This window comes from Protomyctophum parallelum (genome assembly GCF_964188405.1).
Source record: "Protomyctophum parallelum genome assembly, chromosome: 6".
Lineage (NCBI taxonomy): Eukaryota > Metazoa > Chordata > Actinopteri > Myctophiformes > Myctophidae > Protomyctophum > Protomyctophum parallelum.
Window position 1 is genome coordinate 23,458,260 of NC_139701.1, and position 18,184 is coordinate 23,476,443.

The window sequence follows — 18,184 nt, forward strand, 5'->3', positions numbered from 1 at the left end:
GACACCAAACAATGAACCCAAGGAGTCGATCCTTGGCAAGGACTGACTGGGGAACAAGACTAATATACACAGGAGGGCTGATTACACATGAGAAACACATGGGGAAGATATGAACATAGAACCAAAACAACTAGAACAAGAACATAGAAATGCAACAGCTAGTAATGGAGCGGTGGCACCGCTCAAAAATAAATAAAGGTCCTGTACCTGCGTCAGTAATCCCGTTCACAAAAAAAGACACACACACACACACACAGGCCAACAATAATCTTAATTATGAGAATTTATTGGGCATAAAAGATACAAATGTCATGCGTATTTACAGCATTATGAAAAGTTTCACAAAATCAAATGAATCAGTCAATGGCCGACATATTTACATTGCCCAGTGGGCATTACTGGTGTCATAGAAAAGGTCTAAGTCTTCATTGTCTAATTGGAGTTTATAAAATGAATGCAAACATGCATTAATACAAGCATTAAAAAACACGAACTGTAGGGGCTCAGCTCATACCACATTCTAATTCATAATGATCTGGACTGGCGTAAAAACTAACATAAACTCTCTATTTTAAACATTCATACATATAAACATATGCCCCCAGATGTACGAGCACGCACGCACGCACGCACGCACACACACACACACACACACACACACACACACACACACACACACACACACACACACACACACACACACAAACAAACAGTACACTTTCACAGAAAGACGAGGTAGTCAAATGGTAACAAAACAAATAAAACTACAATCAATGTCTGTGGCGGTTCTTTTACTGGGCACATGGATTTGTGCTCTTAATACAGCTGTTTTCAGTTCCACTATAATGAACGCAGGGGCCCCTCAAAAGGATCTATCAGTGACTACTCCAGTATACATACTATACTATATTATACTATACTAAATCCTGTGTTAGTTTACCTCAGAGAAGTGAATGTAACCAAATGGTCCATTTGGTTACATTTTGTACCCTCTTGGATAGATTTACAAATTGACACTGGAGATTTTACTGTTCCCATTGCATGAAACTGCATCATTATTCCAGGAAACAAATTCTAATGGTAGCTTAAAATACTTATTGGCCGATACGGGTTGTGATTTATCCTACAACTACAACTCATCTAAGACGCATTTCAACATACTGTATGCACACCAATTATCGTGAATTGTATTTGACAGTTTAAATAAACAAATATCTCAAAATGTTCTCATACGATTGGTTCGAAGCCATTAAGTAACCCGGAGCTCAGCCACGTACAGCATGGCAGGATGAAGAGAGCGGGGGAGGCAATTACACAATGTAGATTATTTTACCACAGTCGATAAGAGAAGCCACTAAACTATAGGGATGTCAAGGAAGAACCATAACCCACAGTAACCACTGATTATACGTTGCAGCATCCCTCCATACGGCAAGAGACAGAATGTTCCACCAAAACGTTTCCATCATCAATGTTTGCTCTACTGTATGGTGTTGTTTTCCAAAAGAAAATGCACAATAATGCAACCTTTTCCCAGGATACATGTGGGTCTGGTTAAAACGTGAGGTGGGGTCGGGGGTTGAATTCAATTAACCGGGGAAGTGCGCGGTGTATCGCCCATGGTAGCCTATACAGGGTTACATTAGCGCCCAGCACAAAATTAGATTTATAATATTACATAAAAAAACAGACCTTTGCAGAAATAAAACAAAACAGATTGTGTAGTAGACCATTCTTCATTGTTCATGAGTGCTTACATACATAGCTTATTATTTTGGACAAACTTGATGGATGTGTTGTTTTCTCCCTTTAGATAAGTATTAAAACATTATTTGTGTTAACAATACAGCCTCAAGTTGATTATTACTGAAGAGTCACTGTGGTGGAATCAATGATAACAGTTTGGTGTCGAAGATTCTTACATGATACACCATGATGGATACTTAGGAGTATTCATCATGGTTTCTAAATTAAATTTCCCAATTTTGTAATATTATGACACTGTATCACATCATTCATAATGTAAAATATGATATGGATTCAAAATATATTAATTTAGTAATGCTACAGTAGCCTATACCATCTAATTCCGTATGTCATTTCATACTGTATGAGAATATTTTAGTAAGTTGAAATCCAATGCAACAACTTCAATCATGCATGAGTTGCTGAATTGGGTAACAATAAAAAACACAAAATGGCATACTGTTTATATATATATATATATATATATAAACATTATTCATTGTATCCCATGTACATTTAGAAAAGCAACATAAACTAGTATTTGTTTTGTTGTAAAGAATTTACATGACATGCTCAGGTTTCATTACATGTATTGATGAACAGCCAACATTTATAGCTTCAATAAAGTTGTCACGAACTACAATTTAAAAACAAAAAACTCTAGAAATTATAAATTTGAATGCCCAGAACACTCATATAGGTGTTTTCAATTACTCTGTCTGGATGATCTCTTCTCCAGACTATGGTCCTTGCAGACTGCTGATGTTTTTTTTCAGAAAAACGGCAGTAAAACGCAGAAAGAAAATCCCAAAAATGCAGCAATCTGCTAGGACCTTTATGGTTTTTTTCAGCATAGCTCCACCCAACTTAAACCTGACTAGAGGAGTAATCAGAAAACATAACTGAGGCTTTAAAGGAAAAATGGAAGACAGAAACAACTCAGCTCAGAGAATATGATATTTGAAATGGAAGGGTGGAGTGCATTGGATTAGATTAGAGTAATGAAACCATTGCTTACTTTTCACTGATGAATGTGTCATGAAATGATTCATGAGAATTATTATTTTGTTTTGTTTTTTCTGTTTTTTAACAAAGACATGTTACTCATGAGAAAATCCAAAATTCACAGTACTTACAAATAGACAATACATTTCTCTTGGTAAATAAATTCCAAAATATAATTTTATACACAAATATAGATTTATAATCTGTTCCCTCTTCAGAAACTTCTATACAGGTTTACATAAAATAAAATAAAACTTTGAGATACTATACATTCTTTTTTTCACTCCTTACCATGGCTGCAAAGCAAATTGGTACAAAGAAAATGAACCCTTTCACTCTCTTCTCTCCATGACCAAATAAACCCAAAGTGTCCCAATTTGTCCCACTAATCTCCCAAGAATACTCATTCGAGGAAGGTACAATGATAAACATTCATGTTATTCTATGACGGTAGGGTTATCCAAATGAGCATTGGCAAAGTGGATTAAAAATATATGTTCCATGACAATGGGCAGGCTAAAGCTTATTCATTTAAGACTGTTGGCACCCAACAGACATTTAAAACTGAATATAACACTACACATCTGTCAACCTTTGGAATGGCTTTACATTGCAATAAATGTTCCATAATGTTGCATCAATCAGTACAAATTAGAACACTCTACTTTTCATATGGACTGGAATCAGAACACAACTGGCAGGATGTCAATTAGTGGCATAGGACCCAGACAAGAAAATCTATGATTTAACAGCAAATTCATACCTTAGTTCACTCACTAAGGCTATTATTGCTATCCAGCATTCTACTGTAGTTTGTTCTTGATTAAAATTCAGGCAAATGGCTTATGTTGTCAAGTCAGTATGCATGAAACTATGTGTATGAGTCCTGTCCAAAAGTTAAAAAACTAAAACAAACAAAAAATTAAGATGAAAGGAAACTTTGCACATACTCTGACTTATACCATTTTACATTATTTACAGTATTCACAAAAAATATATAATATATGTATATCTTTACAGCTGTTCATCTTATAAAAGGGAAGCTATATGCAAGTTGAGACTTAGACCTTAGCTTAGACCTGATAAATGCATTACTATACGTACAGTACAGGAGCTACAGCATTCACTGGCATCATTTATTCTTGACCAGCTTTAAAAAAAGTGTTATCAAGGGAAGAATAATGGTCAAATTGTGTATATGTGTATAATGTAGCTCTGTTTATAAGTCATTGTCAGCTTTTCACATTTTTCTTTCACATTTTGTTTGGCATTTACTTGCTATTTTTTGTATACATTCAACATATCTACTGCTATGCGTCCCTCGTCCTTTCAAACAGGTTCAAAACACAGTTGAAGACTTCCTCCCTTACTGCACTGTTCTCCAACTGCTAATAGTGGTTGTGTTAAGCTTTATTTATACACTACACCCCGTGACAGTGTCGCCACCATCATACTATGGAGTAGAGCCTGACTGATAAATTGTTTGCCCGATATAATGGCCATTATTTTACTATTTTGATGACATCTGTGTCGGCAATTATGCAGACAATGTGTCACGATTTGAACTACTTTCAACCTGGTGTCCCTATTTTGAGCATGTCATTACAAGTATACGTTTTTAATACATTAAAATTAAAAAAATATATATAGCAGATCTACAAGCCCACAACTTGTTCCAGTGAGAGAGGTTGTGAGCTTGTTGATGGGCTATAACTTTTATTTTATTTTTAATAGTAAGTGGTTAAATAAAATAAAATTACCTATTTTATTTTTTACAAAATGTCGGTCAATACATCAGTAATTGGTGGGTCTAGGACTATCCAAATTCGTTATTGGCATCATACCCACACATCTTGGCATCGGGTTGGGCTCTACTACGGAGTATAAATCAGACTTTAATCCTCCGCTGCTCTGGGATCATGTATCACATGTATAGTGTGTGTTGTGAGCAGTGCTTGTAAGCACGGCATCGGATAGCCATCCCCAGCTCATTTGTGAATACTGACATTCTTGCAGCAAAACAATTTTTTTCCTTGCTATTGGCAAACACTTGCTTTTCATTTACAGCCCAGACCAAACCATTTAAGGTAAAAAAACAAAATTGCTCTCTTGTGGACGAAGGACAAAAAAAAGCAGCATTTGGATTAGAACTGAAAAGAATAGGAAAGAAAAAACTGCCCGGTAATAAACTCACATTTGTTTTTTATAGTTTTAGTTGCTGCCTGCCCGGGTGTGGTTGCCATCATGGACCTCACATCTGTTTCGTTGAACTGTCAACCAAGTGATACCAGCACAGCAGTTTTACAACGTCCAAGACACACTGGTGAGGTGAGGTGGCACAAAGGGGATTTACTCGCCTAATTTATGCTCCGTCGGACAATGGTGTCGTGCGCCACAAATAGTAGATTTCCAAGCTCACAACTTGTCGTGCCCTCGAGAGCTTGGAAATCGGCTATTTCCGACATGCAATACCATTGTACGACAAAGCATAAATCAGGCTTAAAGGTGTTTTGACTCTATCTTTTGGTCTTTTCAAAAAAGTTGTTCTTCTTCCTTGTTGTGGCAAAGGCATCCATCCCCCCAGAATAATTCCTTTCATCCAAGGAAACGAGTATCAACAAACTGGTCCCTGTGACCCGCTTGGCCTTTCCTGTGCCCCGGCAGGGGTTAGTGTCCTGCTGCGCTGCCCTGGGCTACGCCGTACTGCTGCTGGAACACGGAGTGCTTTGTGTGCTGCCGATACTGTGGGCCGCGCTGCTGTTCTCTGAGGCCGGCGGCGGGGGCTTCTGGACTTGTTGTCTGCCAGTTGCATCACCTGGGCATCAGGACAGAGTGGGAAGAGGAAGGTAGACAGAAATAGATTATAAAATACAGCAGAAGTGGGAAGGAAGAAACTTCCTCTCTCTCTCTCTCTCTCTCTCTCTCTCTCTCTCTCTCTCTCCCAGTCTAGATCACTGTAGCCTGTATCTTTACTCAAGTAAATGTATTGAAGTGCTGCTGCTTGCAATCTTCAGTGGTTCTTTGGGGTGGATGAGGTGCTATATATAACTGCTGTTACAGAGAAGCTGTTAAAGGGACGTTTCACAGCTAGAAGAAACTGCAGTCACTCAATGTTAACCCATTGCCTGCTAGCATTTATTGAAAAGTTAGGATCTAATTCACGCCAGCATTATTTTGAAAAGCCGCCATTTCCGGTTAGCTAGCAGTAGACCTAAACTGGGAATCTACACGGAGCTGGGCTGGCCTTGTTGACAATGTGAATCCAGACCGGAGCTCTGGGGAGCTCCACATCGTCGGCTCTGTGCCGTCAAAGAAACTTTGTTTTGACCAAAAATGTCTTCTGGGACAAGGAATAGGAGATACAGGCGATTGAAAGAAATGGATGGAATGGATTATTATGGCGACGGCGATCTAAGATGGACGATCCAGTGTTGTGCTAACAACACAGCTAGCTAGCCGGCTAACGTGAGTAGCATTATGGGTCGCTCGATCGAATGCACTATAAAAGCGCAATTGCCGAAGGGCTTCGGCAATGGCGTTAAGCGTCAGTATCAAAATTAGGCTTCAATTGCCGAAGGGCTTCGGCAATGGCGCTGAAAGTTAAGCATTTGTAGTAGATAACAGTAGCACAATAGAAATTTGCACCCTATGGCCAGAAACATAATGAAGTTTGTGTGTGTGTTTTTTTATTTTCACGATTTTGCAACCCTATTTTTCACCCAGTGTCAATTATCTAATGTAGACCTGGGCGCTACACTTCCTCTGCCAACCTGGGGGGGGCAGCGGACTGACATAATGCTTCCTTCTATGCATGAGGTCAGTCGCCGGCCGGACGTAGCGCGTGGAAGGAACACGTTATTTCCGACCAGTTCCTTTCCCCTCCAGTTTAGAGACCAGGATTACTGCATGTTTTTTGTGACACTCGGGGACATGGGAAGAACATGCAAACTCCACACAGAAAGGCCCTTTCGCCAACCCTGCCTCGGGAATGGGCGCGGAGGAGAGAACACGCCCCCAGTGGGAATCGAACCCAGGACCTTCTAGCTGTGAGGCGACAGCACTACCGACTGTGCCACCGTATCTGACTAGGGTTTAACTGGATTGCTGAATTTCTACAGCGACCATAATGTTTTGGTGCACTTGCCCCTCCTTGTAGAGAGGGAGTCCAGGAAGGAAGAAAGACCACATTTTCATGACAATTCTTAGTCATGAACATGGCACCACGAATAAAATATCTAAAAACACATAAAAACCCCAGGAAAGTGTTTCTTGTGTCCTAAACATCATTAAAATAAGAACTGGGGCCCAGGCTGTAGCGTAACGGTCTGGGCACCCTCGACTCCCGGACCCGACACGGCCTTTACCGCATGTCATCCCCCCATCTCTCTCCCGTTTCCTGTCAGCCTACTTTCTATCCCTTAAAAAATCAATAAAGGCGTAAGCCGCAAAAAAAATAAAAATAAGATCTGGTTGCCAAAGGGGTGAAGTGGCGCAAGTCTTGGTGCCATCTTGTCACTTCAAAGCCAAAGAGCAACTCTCTCCGACAGCATATTGTGTGTGTGTGTGTGTGTGTGTGTGTGTGTGTGTGTGTGTGTGTGTGTGTGTGTGTGTGTGTGCGAGAGTGCGTGCGTGCGTCCGTGTGTATGCGTGTGTATGTGTGTGTGTGCGTGCGTGCTTGTGTGTTTGTGCGTGTATGCGTGTGTGTGCGTGCGTGCTTGTGTGTGTTTGTTCGTGTGTGTAATTGTGTATACTGTATATGGATGTGATTACCCTTGCTTTAGGAGATATAGGGGAATAAACACAAGACTTGGCCCCCTGACCACTGACTTGTTTATCGTTAATGTTAATTTTGCATTCCAGTTGGTGGATTCCTACTGTAGGTTCCAAATCTGAAGGTTAGGAGGCAAATAAAAAGAAATGCGCCCTTTTATTTGGAAAAAAGTTTTCTGACCGAGGATGCTTGAAAAAAAGCCAAGCCTGTGTTTAATTTATGCCTTCGGCACAGCGTTTGTGGTACTAAAAGTCTGTGCATCAATTGGTCGTTTGCTAGCTGTATCCCTGCTAGCAAAGTGGGAGAGAGGGTTTACAACTTTGGAGAGAGGTATTCTCTGTCAACGATGGTTGAGTTACTGTACAAACTTTATGTTTAACACGTTGTGAGCTTATAGATCGGCTATTTTTGGCATGTGACACTGTCATACTACAAAGTATAAATGGGTCTTTAGTTTGTGATAAGTTAGTTGGGTGCCTATAGCCTATATTATGTGCACACGCGTGCTTGAGTCTCTTGTGCATGTATGAACACAGGCAAGCACAGACTTGGATCCACAGGCTTTCCTGCACTGTGCACCCTCTTCCAGGCCCCATAGCTCTCTCTCTGTTCATGTTTACCAGAGCAACGCTGCCAAAGAGGCTCTGGCTAAAGAAAAAAATAACCCAGACCATCTTTGCTCAGAATTCTGGGCTTTTAAAAAACAACAGTCTCACTTTGCCTCTGTGTCAATTCCCTATTTGTGAAAACACAAATACACCACGTAAGTTATTATTGTCTTGCTACATGGGGGAGATTATCCCACCACAATATTATATTCTGTCTGGAAATTCAACATCCTTGGGCCACAATGAGTTTGTGTCATCTCTGGCTTTGTCTTTAGCTTCTGAGAAAATGACCTTTGGATCACAGCACCTTGTGCAGAGCTGCATCCTCCATATTCCGAATCAGTACCAAATCCATAAAAGTATTAGTTGTTGACGATTCCAAATCAGTACCAAATCCACAAAAGTAACAGTGGACGATTGGAAACCGAAAGCAACTCTGGCAACACTTCCATTACTTTAATTGATGTTCCTTGGTGTTTTAGCTTTGAACAAAAAATAAACATTTCTAGTGTATGTGTGTAGTGGTACCAGCACAGTGGTATGTGGACTATACTGAGCCAAGATAACAAAAACGTTGGTGTTTTCCGAAGTTATTGGATCTTTCAGTTTACCTTGTAAGGAGTTAATGTAGCGCGGATCCTGAAAGTCCAACATAAACACCAAGTATAGCCCCAATGTGTGTTTCAATAACAACGGAAAAAACCTAGCCTTTTTAAGGAGTTCAGAGTGCAAGAACATCCAACATTGTCCACAGGCCCCGGTGGGGATAAATGTAGCTCTATTTTGATTTCAACACTCCTTGCACTAGTTAAAAATACACACTGGGCTGGTATTTTTGGTGGCTGTTTTCGAGAATTGATATTTTTGGGGTTAATGTGGAACGCCATATAAGGGTATTCCAGTCAAAGCAGCAGAACAAGCTCTTCCAAATCAGGTCTGGTGGTCTAACAACATGATCACCAATACATGTCTCAAATATTGTTATCCCGATGCTGGAGAGGCCTGGGCTATACATCTAATCCTTCCATAAAGGCCATCCCTACACCTGTTTCCCTACAGATGTTCAACTTTTGACCTTAAAAAACAAAAACAAAACAAAAAAAAAGCTGGGAAATGGGCCAGTCAAAAAGCTTAAGTTTCTTTATTGGTCTCTCTAGGAAACTCATAAAAATCAAATAAAGTGGCTTTCTAAAGAGGTGCCAATGCAAACATTGTGATAAAGATAAGGCGACTCAAATCTGACAGTAGATCTCTCCTTGCTTGCCTTTGGAGAAGGAAAACTCTTGAACAAATTAGGCAAAATCCAACTGACTATAACTGAAAGTAGCTTAAGACGTTTCTTTTAACATTTTGATTCCATCCGAAATGATTGCGGCTCAGACCAACGACAGCACCAAAATCATAAGGCAGGACTATTCAGTTATTATCACACATCTCTGAGCTCCTCGCATACAGCAAAGGTAACACTCAATAAATGAGCTATTCAGTTATTATCACACATCTCTGAGCTCCTCGCATACAGCAAAGGTAACACTCAATAAATGAGCCCATGCCTTACTTTTCTGAGGGCAAACATTCGGAGCACACATAGCAGATCTACTGTACATGCTTACAGTAGATTGACGGGGGACTCTGATCAATTAAGTACTGTATGGGTTCAAGTGGTCGCTGTATGCTCCTCACATACAGCGAGGGTAACACTTAACCACTTAAAACCTACAGTATATATTTACCTAGTTGACCAGAGTCCGCCAGTGGTTTCTACTAGGCCCCCTCCTTTTTTACTCTACACTAAATATCTTTGCTGAAAATAGCTGATTGATCTGCTATTTTTGTGGAATGTTTGCGCCAGAATAGGGCCGCTAGGGTTCATGTGGTTGAACACATAGCCACCATTGTTTAAACCTCTGAATCTCTTCGGTGGAACTTCCTGGCCCAGCTTGTGAAAGATGTCTACAGAGAACGAGATGTCAGCAATGGAGAGGTGGGTCAAAGGCACGGCAGATCACCGGTCAAACAGTTAGGGTTGGGAAACAGGGCAGCTCTGTGTGCTGGTGTACACAGTGGGCTGCCGGGATCGCACTTCCTCCCAGGGGTCAGCCAGGGTCAGGAGCGCGGGGACGCTAGGGAAGGTCTTGGCATCTCATGGACAGATTGTGTGTCTCTTCCTGTGAGCGCCCCACTAAACCCAACAGATGAGGGGGGGGGGGGGGGGGGGAGGGGGAATTCCAAGCGACCTATCTGGCCATTGTTGTTGAGAATGTCCCCCCGATTGCCCTGCGGCCCCCCGAAAACCTCTCAAAGGCAGGAAAGAGTAAGAGGTGACTCTCAGTGACGAGGCCAGGATATATTTACAGTAGTGAAGTCAATATGTTATTGTTAAGCAGCCTGTCAGCGGAGGGATGTTTGGCATTAGGCGATGGTGGGGGTGGGACGGAGGTTTCTGGCACAGAGATGCAGACATTCTTGGACTTCTTATCTTTTCATTAGCGAGGCGTGGGGATGATGGTTGGCCCAGTGGGTGGCCAGGTGGCGGAACCGCAGGGTGCAGAGCGACCCGTGTGTGAGTAGATGAACCGCAGGGTGCAGAGCGACCCGTGTGTGAGTAGATGAACCGCAGGGTGCAGAGCGACCCGTGTGTGAGTAGATGAACCGCAGGGTGCAGAGCGACCCGTGTGTGAGTAGATGAACCGCAGGGTGCAGAGCGACCTACCTGTGTGTGAGTAGATGAACCGCAGGGTGCAGAGCGACCTACCTGTGTGTGAGTAGATGAACCGCAGGGTGCAGAGCGACCTACCTGTGTGTGAGTAGATGAACCGCAGGGTGCAGAGCTACAGACCTACCTGTGTGTGAGTAGATGAACCGCAGGGTGCAGAGCTACAGACCTACCTGTGTGTGAGTAGATGAACCGCAGGGTGCAGAGTGACCTACCTGTGTGTGAGTAGATGAACCACAGGGCTCCGGTCAACAGGGCCCCAATCACGAAGGCGGCGAAGGCGATTCCGACCACTGTCGGAGTGTCCAGGACGTATAGGATGGCTGAGAACACATACCATTCATATTTAGTGACAGATTTGAATATGAAATGGATAAAAACAGAAATACAATAAATTGCTCAAAATGAAAATGAAGCAGTAGTATGAAATCACGATGATCCTAACTTACTTTCACTGGGAGGATTGGGCAGGTTTCTGGGCGTTGTGCGTGTGGTCGGAACTGCAAAATAAACGGTTCCATTTTACTTTACGTGTTGACTATTCAATGACGCACAGCATACTGCATGAACTTTAACATGTTTAATACAACAATGCAGATATTCAAGAGTGAACCCTGACAACCCCCAGTCAAAGAGGATAAGCCAGGTTGCTGATATTGCATTGTGTTGATAAGCAATTCTCTATGGAATGTGATACAGAAACCTGAACCATGCAGCAGAAAGAGCAACTCCTGTGTAAGCCCACAGTGGCCTCCAGGATGAACCTATTGACTCCGTCAAGGCACTGCCTTGCCCATTTATTTGAAGTCTTCTGGATAGCTTTCAAAAGTGAAATTAGCCTCAATTATGTCTCAGCAAACAATACAAAGGCGCTTGTGTGGGGGACGAACTCAAGAGCAAGTCTGGTACAGGTCCAAGACCTCAGCACAATGGCTGCTATTCTCGGAAGGAACACCTTTTGGATTTTCATCCTGCGTGGCTGACGATGACAGGCCATCACAGCAGCGGTTTATTTCAGAAGGGTCTGTGCCTGGATGACATTCTCACCGCAAAGCCCAAACCCCTCAAGTGCTATCTGTCTCGCTTTAGTTTGTGATGTTGAGAAAGTCCACAGCACTGATCCGAGAGGGGACAGATACTGCACCCAGCTGAGGTCAGAAAAACACTGATGTCTTGTGGAGGTTAGGTTTGACTTAGCCTGACCTAAGCAGAGACATTTCTGGTCTAGAGGGGCGGGTCGCGCCTCAGAAATGCGCGCACCCTGATTGGATCTCATCGATCTGTCCGTCACCCCCGGCCCCTCCTCTCCCCCCTAGTGCAGCGCTACGTCACATCATTTAGAGCGACGCCCACCCGGAAGGGTTGACTCCCACTTTTAGACTGGTTCAGCCCACGGCTTTTTCCAGGCTTTCATCTTTCGCGCAGACGAAATGAAAGCCTGGGTATCGAGGCTAGGTTTGACTTAACACTTTGACCCCCATTCACAAATTACCAGAGTTAATTGATAAAGACCTCTTTCCCTCCCATGCACGAGTTGTGTTTTATTTGTTTTATAGAATGTTTTTGATAACTTTGAAGACATACAAGGTTTTCCTCAGACACTCTAGGACACATCACATGGATCACGTGACCGGAAAAAACAAATCACTGATGCTGGCTTCTCAGGGCTTCTGGGTAATCGAGGCGCAATGCAACGTCTATGGAGTGTAATGGCGTCGCTATGTTCCCCGTTGTTGTTGATCGAACCGTGGAATATTTTTCGATTCTATGACAAACGATGGCACAATTTTAAGGCAGGCTTTCATGAAATGGAGCTACAATCACGACCGGGTGATTCTTCAAAGATTAGTGAAAAACTCCCGCAGTGAAGCTATTTTGACGATCGTAAACTAAAGCGCTGTAAGTGTTGACTTAATTATTATAATCTTAAAAATATATATATATTATAGTTTTATTTTATTTTATTTTATTAGTTATCATTTTATTTTGCAGTTGTAAAGCTCTATAATGTAAGGGCTTATGAGACCATTCATTGAACATAAAAAACCTTGGACTATTCTATAGGTACATTAGCTATGTCTTTGAAAACGCCTAAAGAGTTGTGTTTTGGTTCAGCATGAAAAAACATGTCTCTGCCAGAGGCTAGGTCTAATGTACAGTCAAATGAAACGGAATATTGAACAGTGATGGAAACTCAAGAGTTATAAATATATTTGAATGAATCACAGTCTGACCGTGGCATCTCTCACTCATGACTTTTTGTCCACCTCTCTGCCAAAATGGCACGAGAGCCTCAGGTCTACAAAATCTTTTATGCAAGATAAGTACTCCGTTCAGCATGTTCATTATTTGAACTGAACCAAGCACTGCTATAGGAGTTCGTCTGAACTCCAGACCTATGTTCTCAGCTGTAAGCGCTTGCCAGAGTTGGAACAGTTGTGATATCAGCAAGAAACGTCATTTGTTTATCCAAGCAGCAATGGAAGAACACTCCTTTGTAAGGCTGTGTTTCTGTTCAACTCTGACCCTCTCCTCATGGTGTGCAGAAACCACTGACGGAGCCTCTGGGAGACCCTTGACATTGGGGGTCTGTACTCATACAACATGCCGCAGTTGATGTGGTTGCACAACATTCAGGCTGACAGTTCAAAGTGTTTCGTAATGACTGCAAACAGCTCCATTCCCGGCCCAGGCCGTAGCGTAACGGTCTGGGCACCGGACTGGTAATCCAGTCGCAGTGTGCCGCGGGTTCGACTCCCGGACCCGACACGGCCTTTACTGCATGTCATCCCCCCATCTCTCTCCCGTTTCCTGTCAGCCTACTGTCTGTCCCTTCAAAAATCAATAAAAGGCGTAAGCCGCAAAAAAATATCTTAAAAAAAAAAAAACAGCTCCATTCCCTACAGCTGCAGCCTGCATCAAAGGAAAGGTACAGTATGCTTATTATACAGTTTGCACAGCAGTTGTGCCTTGTCACACAGTATTCTTAACATTGTTCAATATGTCACTGTCCTTTCAGCACTGACATTTGACACTGCATTTCAGGCATGTAGCTAACTTACAGGGGCGGGTTACATTCTGGTTGAATTCTTCCATGTAGTTGTAGCTGTAGCTGGCTAAAGTTTGTATAAACTCTTGTTGACGAGTTCCATTTTAAAGCAACAAGAGTTTATAAGGGCCAGTAGCCTATTTCTGATTTGAAATAATCAATCCTTTCGATTTCACTTCATTGTTTTGTGTTTACGTTGCTAGCATTTTGTTCATGTGGATGTTGCTGCATACATTTGAATTTGAATGCATATGTAAAGCACTTTGTAACTATATGTTTGGAATGGTGCTATATAAATAACATTGATTGATTGATTGATTGATTGATTGATTGATTGATTGATTGATTCATTCATACAGTAGATCACAAAAATTGCACTACAGACAGATGCTTGAGTGACGCAGGGGTAAAAGTTCCTGCCCACCACCACTATGGACACTAGGGATTCAAATTCTCCATATTGCAAAATTACAAATTGCGTATTGTGATGGAAGGGGTCCAGGGGAGGGGACACATGCTCATCTGCGCCCTCCCTAACAAACCAACCTGTAGGGGTCAGCAGTGGCAAGGGACAAGGGGAAGTGAAAATTGGCAGAACAACCAAATTGGGAGAAGAAGGGGGAGTATTAAGAAAAAGAAAGAAATTGTGTTTCATTGCCGTTATATGAATACAGCTGTGTCACATGTCCTTGCTTTCAAATCAAAGCCTCTCTATGTCAATTTAACATTTCACTGTCAAACAGACAGTGAAGTGAAATCAGTGCATCACTTCACATATCTTGTATAAATCTATTGTTTTAGACTCAAACCTTGTTTACTACCTCATTACAACATTCCTTGTTTACTGAAAGGAAACAATCCTGGTGCTGGAGTAATGACCCGGAGCACCCTGATGATACAATTGGACCTTTCCTTGTAGTTCAAAGTTCTGTGAGGCAAAAAAAAACAAAAAAGTGGGAGGACATTTATTGATGTTGTGAGGCAGTAAATCTATGTTTGATGGCGAGGCTTTGAGGCTGTTATGTTTTTCCATGCACCAAGTTGGCCACAAGTGGCCCCTCTTTGATTTGTAGATCAAGCTCAACTCGTTGGGATGCCGTCCAGCAGCGCAGAGCTGTGGCCCTTGAAAAAGCTGCTTGTTTTCTTTGCCATCTCTGCATAAGAGATGCCTTTGTGTTTGAAAACACGGCTTTTGAAATGGTCTCTTTTTTATATTGGGGTGTATGGCATATCTGTGTTTACTTCATCTCCACCATGGAAAATACACCCAGTGCACTTGGCATATTGGCATGGGCACACACGCACACGCCACACACACACGCCACACACACACACACACACACACACACACACACACACACACACACACACACACACACACACACACACACACACACACACACACTCTCTCTCTCTCTCTCTCTCTCTCTCTCTTTGCCATTTGCCCGGTGCCAGGTCCGGACTGGCTCAGCTCACTGTAGTTTTGGCAACGCCTGAAAAACTCACTTGGGCAATTACCACAAATTTCAGCATCTCTGTCCCGAGGCTGTTGGCAGTGTTGGCCCTCGTATTATTCATGATGGATCAGGTGGTTCGAGTTCGAGGAAATATACTGTATATCCCTCACTGAATTTGTCTATACACATCCACAAGTCGTGAGGTCTTCTGTCCGCTACGCCTAATTAACCTTATAGTAAACCCACCCACTCCTACTTGGCCCGGTTTGGTTCGTTTGTGGAACAATGACAGCCCAGTGATTAAGAAGCAGCATGATTTACATCCAACTTGTGAGTGTATAAAGCTGAGTCAGACAGACCACAGTGCTGTTTCTTGACAGTGTAAGCGCAAAGCGCTCCGAGGGGATGCTGACTCGAGAACCCCTGGCAGCTGAACCGACTGAAAAGGGGGTTCTCATGATATCACCCTCGCCTTTAGTTGAGTTCATAATTAGCAAAACGTGGTGGCGGTTACCCTGGGCCTCCCTCAACGCCGGCCCCGCCCTTGCTCCGCTGGCGCTCCGTCCCTGCCCTCCGAACCCCGGAGACTCCGCGATAGGCAGGTTGAGCGTGTGAGCGACTAATGGAGCAATGAGGGGCCTCGGAGCTCTGGCTACGCTCCCAAAGCCAAGGAGACCACTCCTCCACCGCCGCCTCCTCCTCTCACTAGCGGGAAGAGGAGGCCACAGTCAAGGTTCTAAGTGAAAACAACTGGAGCTCCAGTTGCTGGGGTGACTCCCCCTTTTTTCCATCGCTCCGTCAGCGCTCAGCGTTGTAGCAGAACTACCCTTTACTCCAGTAAACCACATGATCACGCACACAAACACAAACACACACACACACACACACACACACACACACACACAATTTGAATATATTGTATGCACAAATTGCAAATACAGCGTGTTTGTTTGCATGCTCACACACATGCATGCACACACGCACGCACGCACGCATATACACGCGTGCAGAGCAAATGATGTCCAGATGTGGGGATGTGATGTGTGATGGTCTGTGGCTGGAATGGTCGGGTCTAATCTCCAAGTACTACACTGAGGTTTCTCTGTGTCCTTCTGCCACCAGGACCAGACCAGCTTTTCACTTAATCAGGTTCTCGGACACACTTTAAACGCACACCACACACGGAAACGAGAGCTGAAGTCCATGACGTGCAGTTCCGATAAACAGGAAAACTACAGATGTGACTCTTGCCCGGGGTTGTGCAACATATTGATGACTGCGCTAGCCCAAAGCCAAATGGCAGGAACAGATTGACCCTTAAAGGCTAAGCCATGTTGAACTTTGCTAGAAGCCTGGGTTGTATAGCTAGCCTGGCATGATGCAAGTTCAAATATTGTCAATCAAATATTGTCAATCATCTGTTCCTACATTTGTTGTTGTGCTCAAGAACTTCTATCAAGGCTTAAAGGGATAGTTCAGATTTTTTTTAACTTAAGCTGTATGAAATACTTGCCTAAAACGCAATTCGTTCATTTTTTACCCCTATATCACACAGAACTATGTTTTTTGTGTCCATATCACTACGCCCCAAAAATAGTTCCATGTGATAGAGAGGTCAAAGTTGAACCAAAGTTGAACCAAAGTTGAACCAAAGTTGCGCTAATATTTTAGAAATAGGTCAACAATACAAATTACGTTAGTTTTGTGAATTAATTTACTTTTACTGCGTGGCCCCCCACAAAATGACCGGAACTACTTAATATTTAAGATATTTTTTTTTTTGCGGCTTACGCCTTTTATTGATTTTTTAAGGGACAGATAGTAGGCTGACAGGAAACGGGAGAGAGATGGGGGGATGACATGCGGTAAAGGCCGTGTCGGGTTCGGGAGTCGAACCCGCGGCACACCGCGACTGGATCACCAGTCCGGTGCCCAGACCGTTACGCTACGGCCTGGGCCAGGAACTACTTAATATTGACCAAAACCAGAGCAGAACTCCCACCACAGGACTCGGGTAATCAATTAATACAGTTGCAACCACTATGTTAATGGTAAGTATTTCATACAGCTTAAGTTAAAAAAATCTGAACTATCCCTTTCAAATCTTATTTTCCATGAGATATCTCGTGATTGGCATAGATTGCGTATAATACAGCCATTTAGAATATCCAAAATTACAAATTGCATATTGTTATTATATAACACAAAATTACAAATAAGATTTGAACTTGGTGTATATCATATCATACTGTAGACTATACCAAAGCTAAATAAAAATTGTGACGTGATAATATCGGCACTAACCCTTGCCAAACATAATATTACAGTATCTTATCAAATCAATCAAATCAAACTTTATTTATAAAGCACGTTTTAAAACAACCAAGGTTGACCAAAGTGCTGTACAGATCAGTGGCAAAACAGAGATAGGCAAGAGAACACAGAATGTAAACGAGAAAACACAGTCAGAAATTATGACAAAAATATAAGCATGAAAGGTTAAAATAAGCCAAACAAAAAAGAGCTAAGATAAAGCAAAACCTAAAACGGACTCAAGAGGGATTGAAAGCCAGGGAGAAAAGATGAGTCTTAAGGTGAGACTTAAAAACATTAATATCTTATGTGCTAACCTGGTGGTTCCTTTTGTTCGTCCCCGTCAGGCACTACAACAACCAGGGGCTTTGTGGACGTCTTGGTGTTCATCATCATAGCCAGGACGGTGTCCAGGTTGACAGAGTCACACGCCTCGTTGGACTGGACGCACTGTGCAGAGGAAGAGGAAACCAGTCAGAAAAAATATGATATAGTGGCCAGTTGGTAAATATGCACTGT

The 18,184-nt window shown here is 42.5% G+C and overlaps 1 protein-coding gene across 1 annotated transcript in view; it reads right to left on the bottom strand.

The window, feature by feature from the left end:
* Positions 1–260: 260 nt before the first annotated feature.
* The window catches only part of tgfbr3 (transforming growth factor, beta receptor III), a 98,239-nt gene continuing 80,315 nt past the window's right edge, over positions 261–18,184 (bottom strand). The window contains exons 14-17 of the mRNA XM_083767637.1: positions 17,983–18,115; positions 11,296–11,346; positions 11,062–11,169; positions 261–5,566 (exon numbers count right to left, since the gene is read on the bottom strand). Coding sequence (XP_083623763.1) covers positions 5,445–5,566; positions 11,062–11,169; positions 11,296–11,346; positions 17,983–18,115 — 414 coding nt within the window. The 3' untranslated portion in view covers positions 261–5,444. The remainder of the gene's footprint in view (positions 5,567–11,061; positions 11,170–11,295; positions 11,347–17,982; positions 18,116–18,184) is intronic.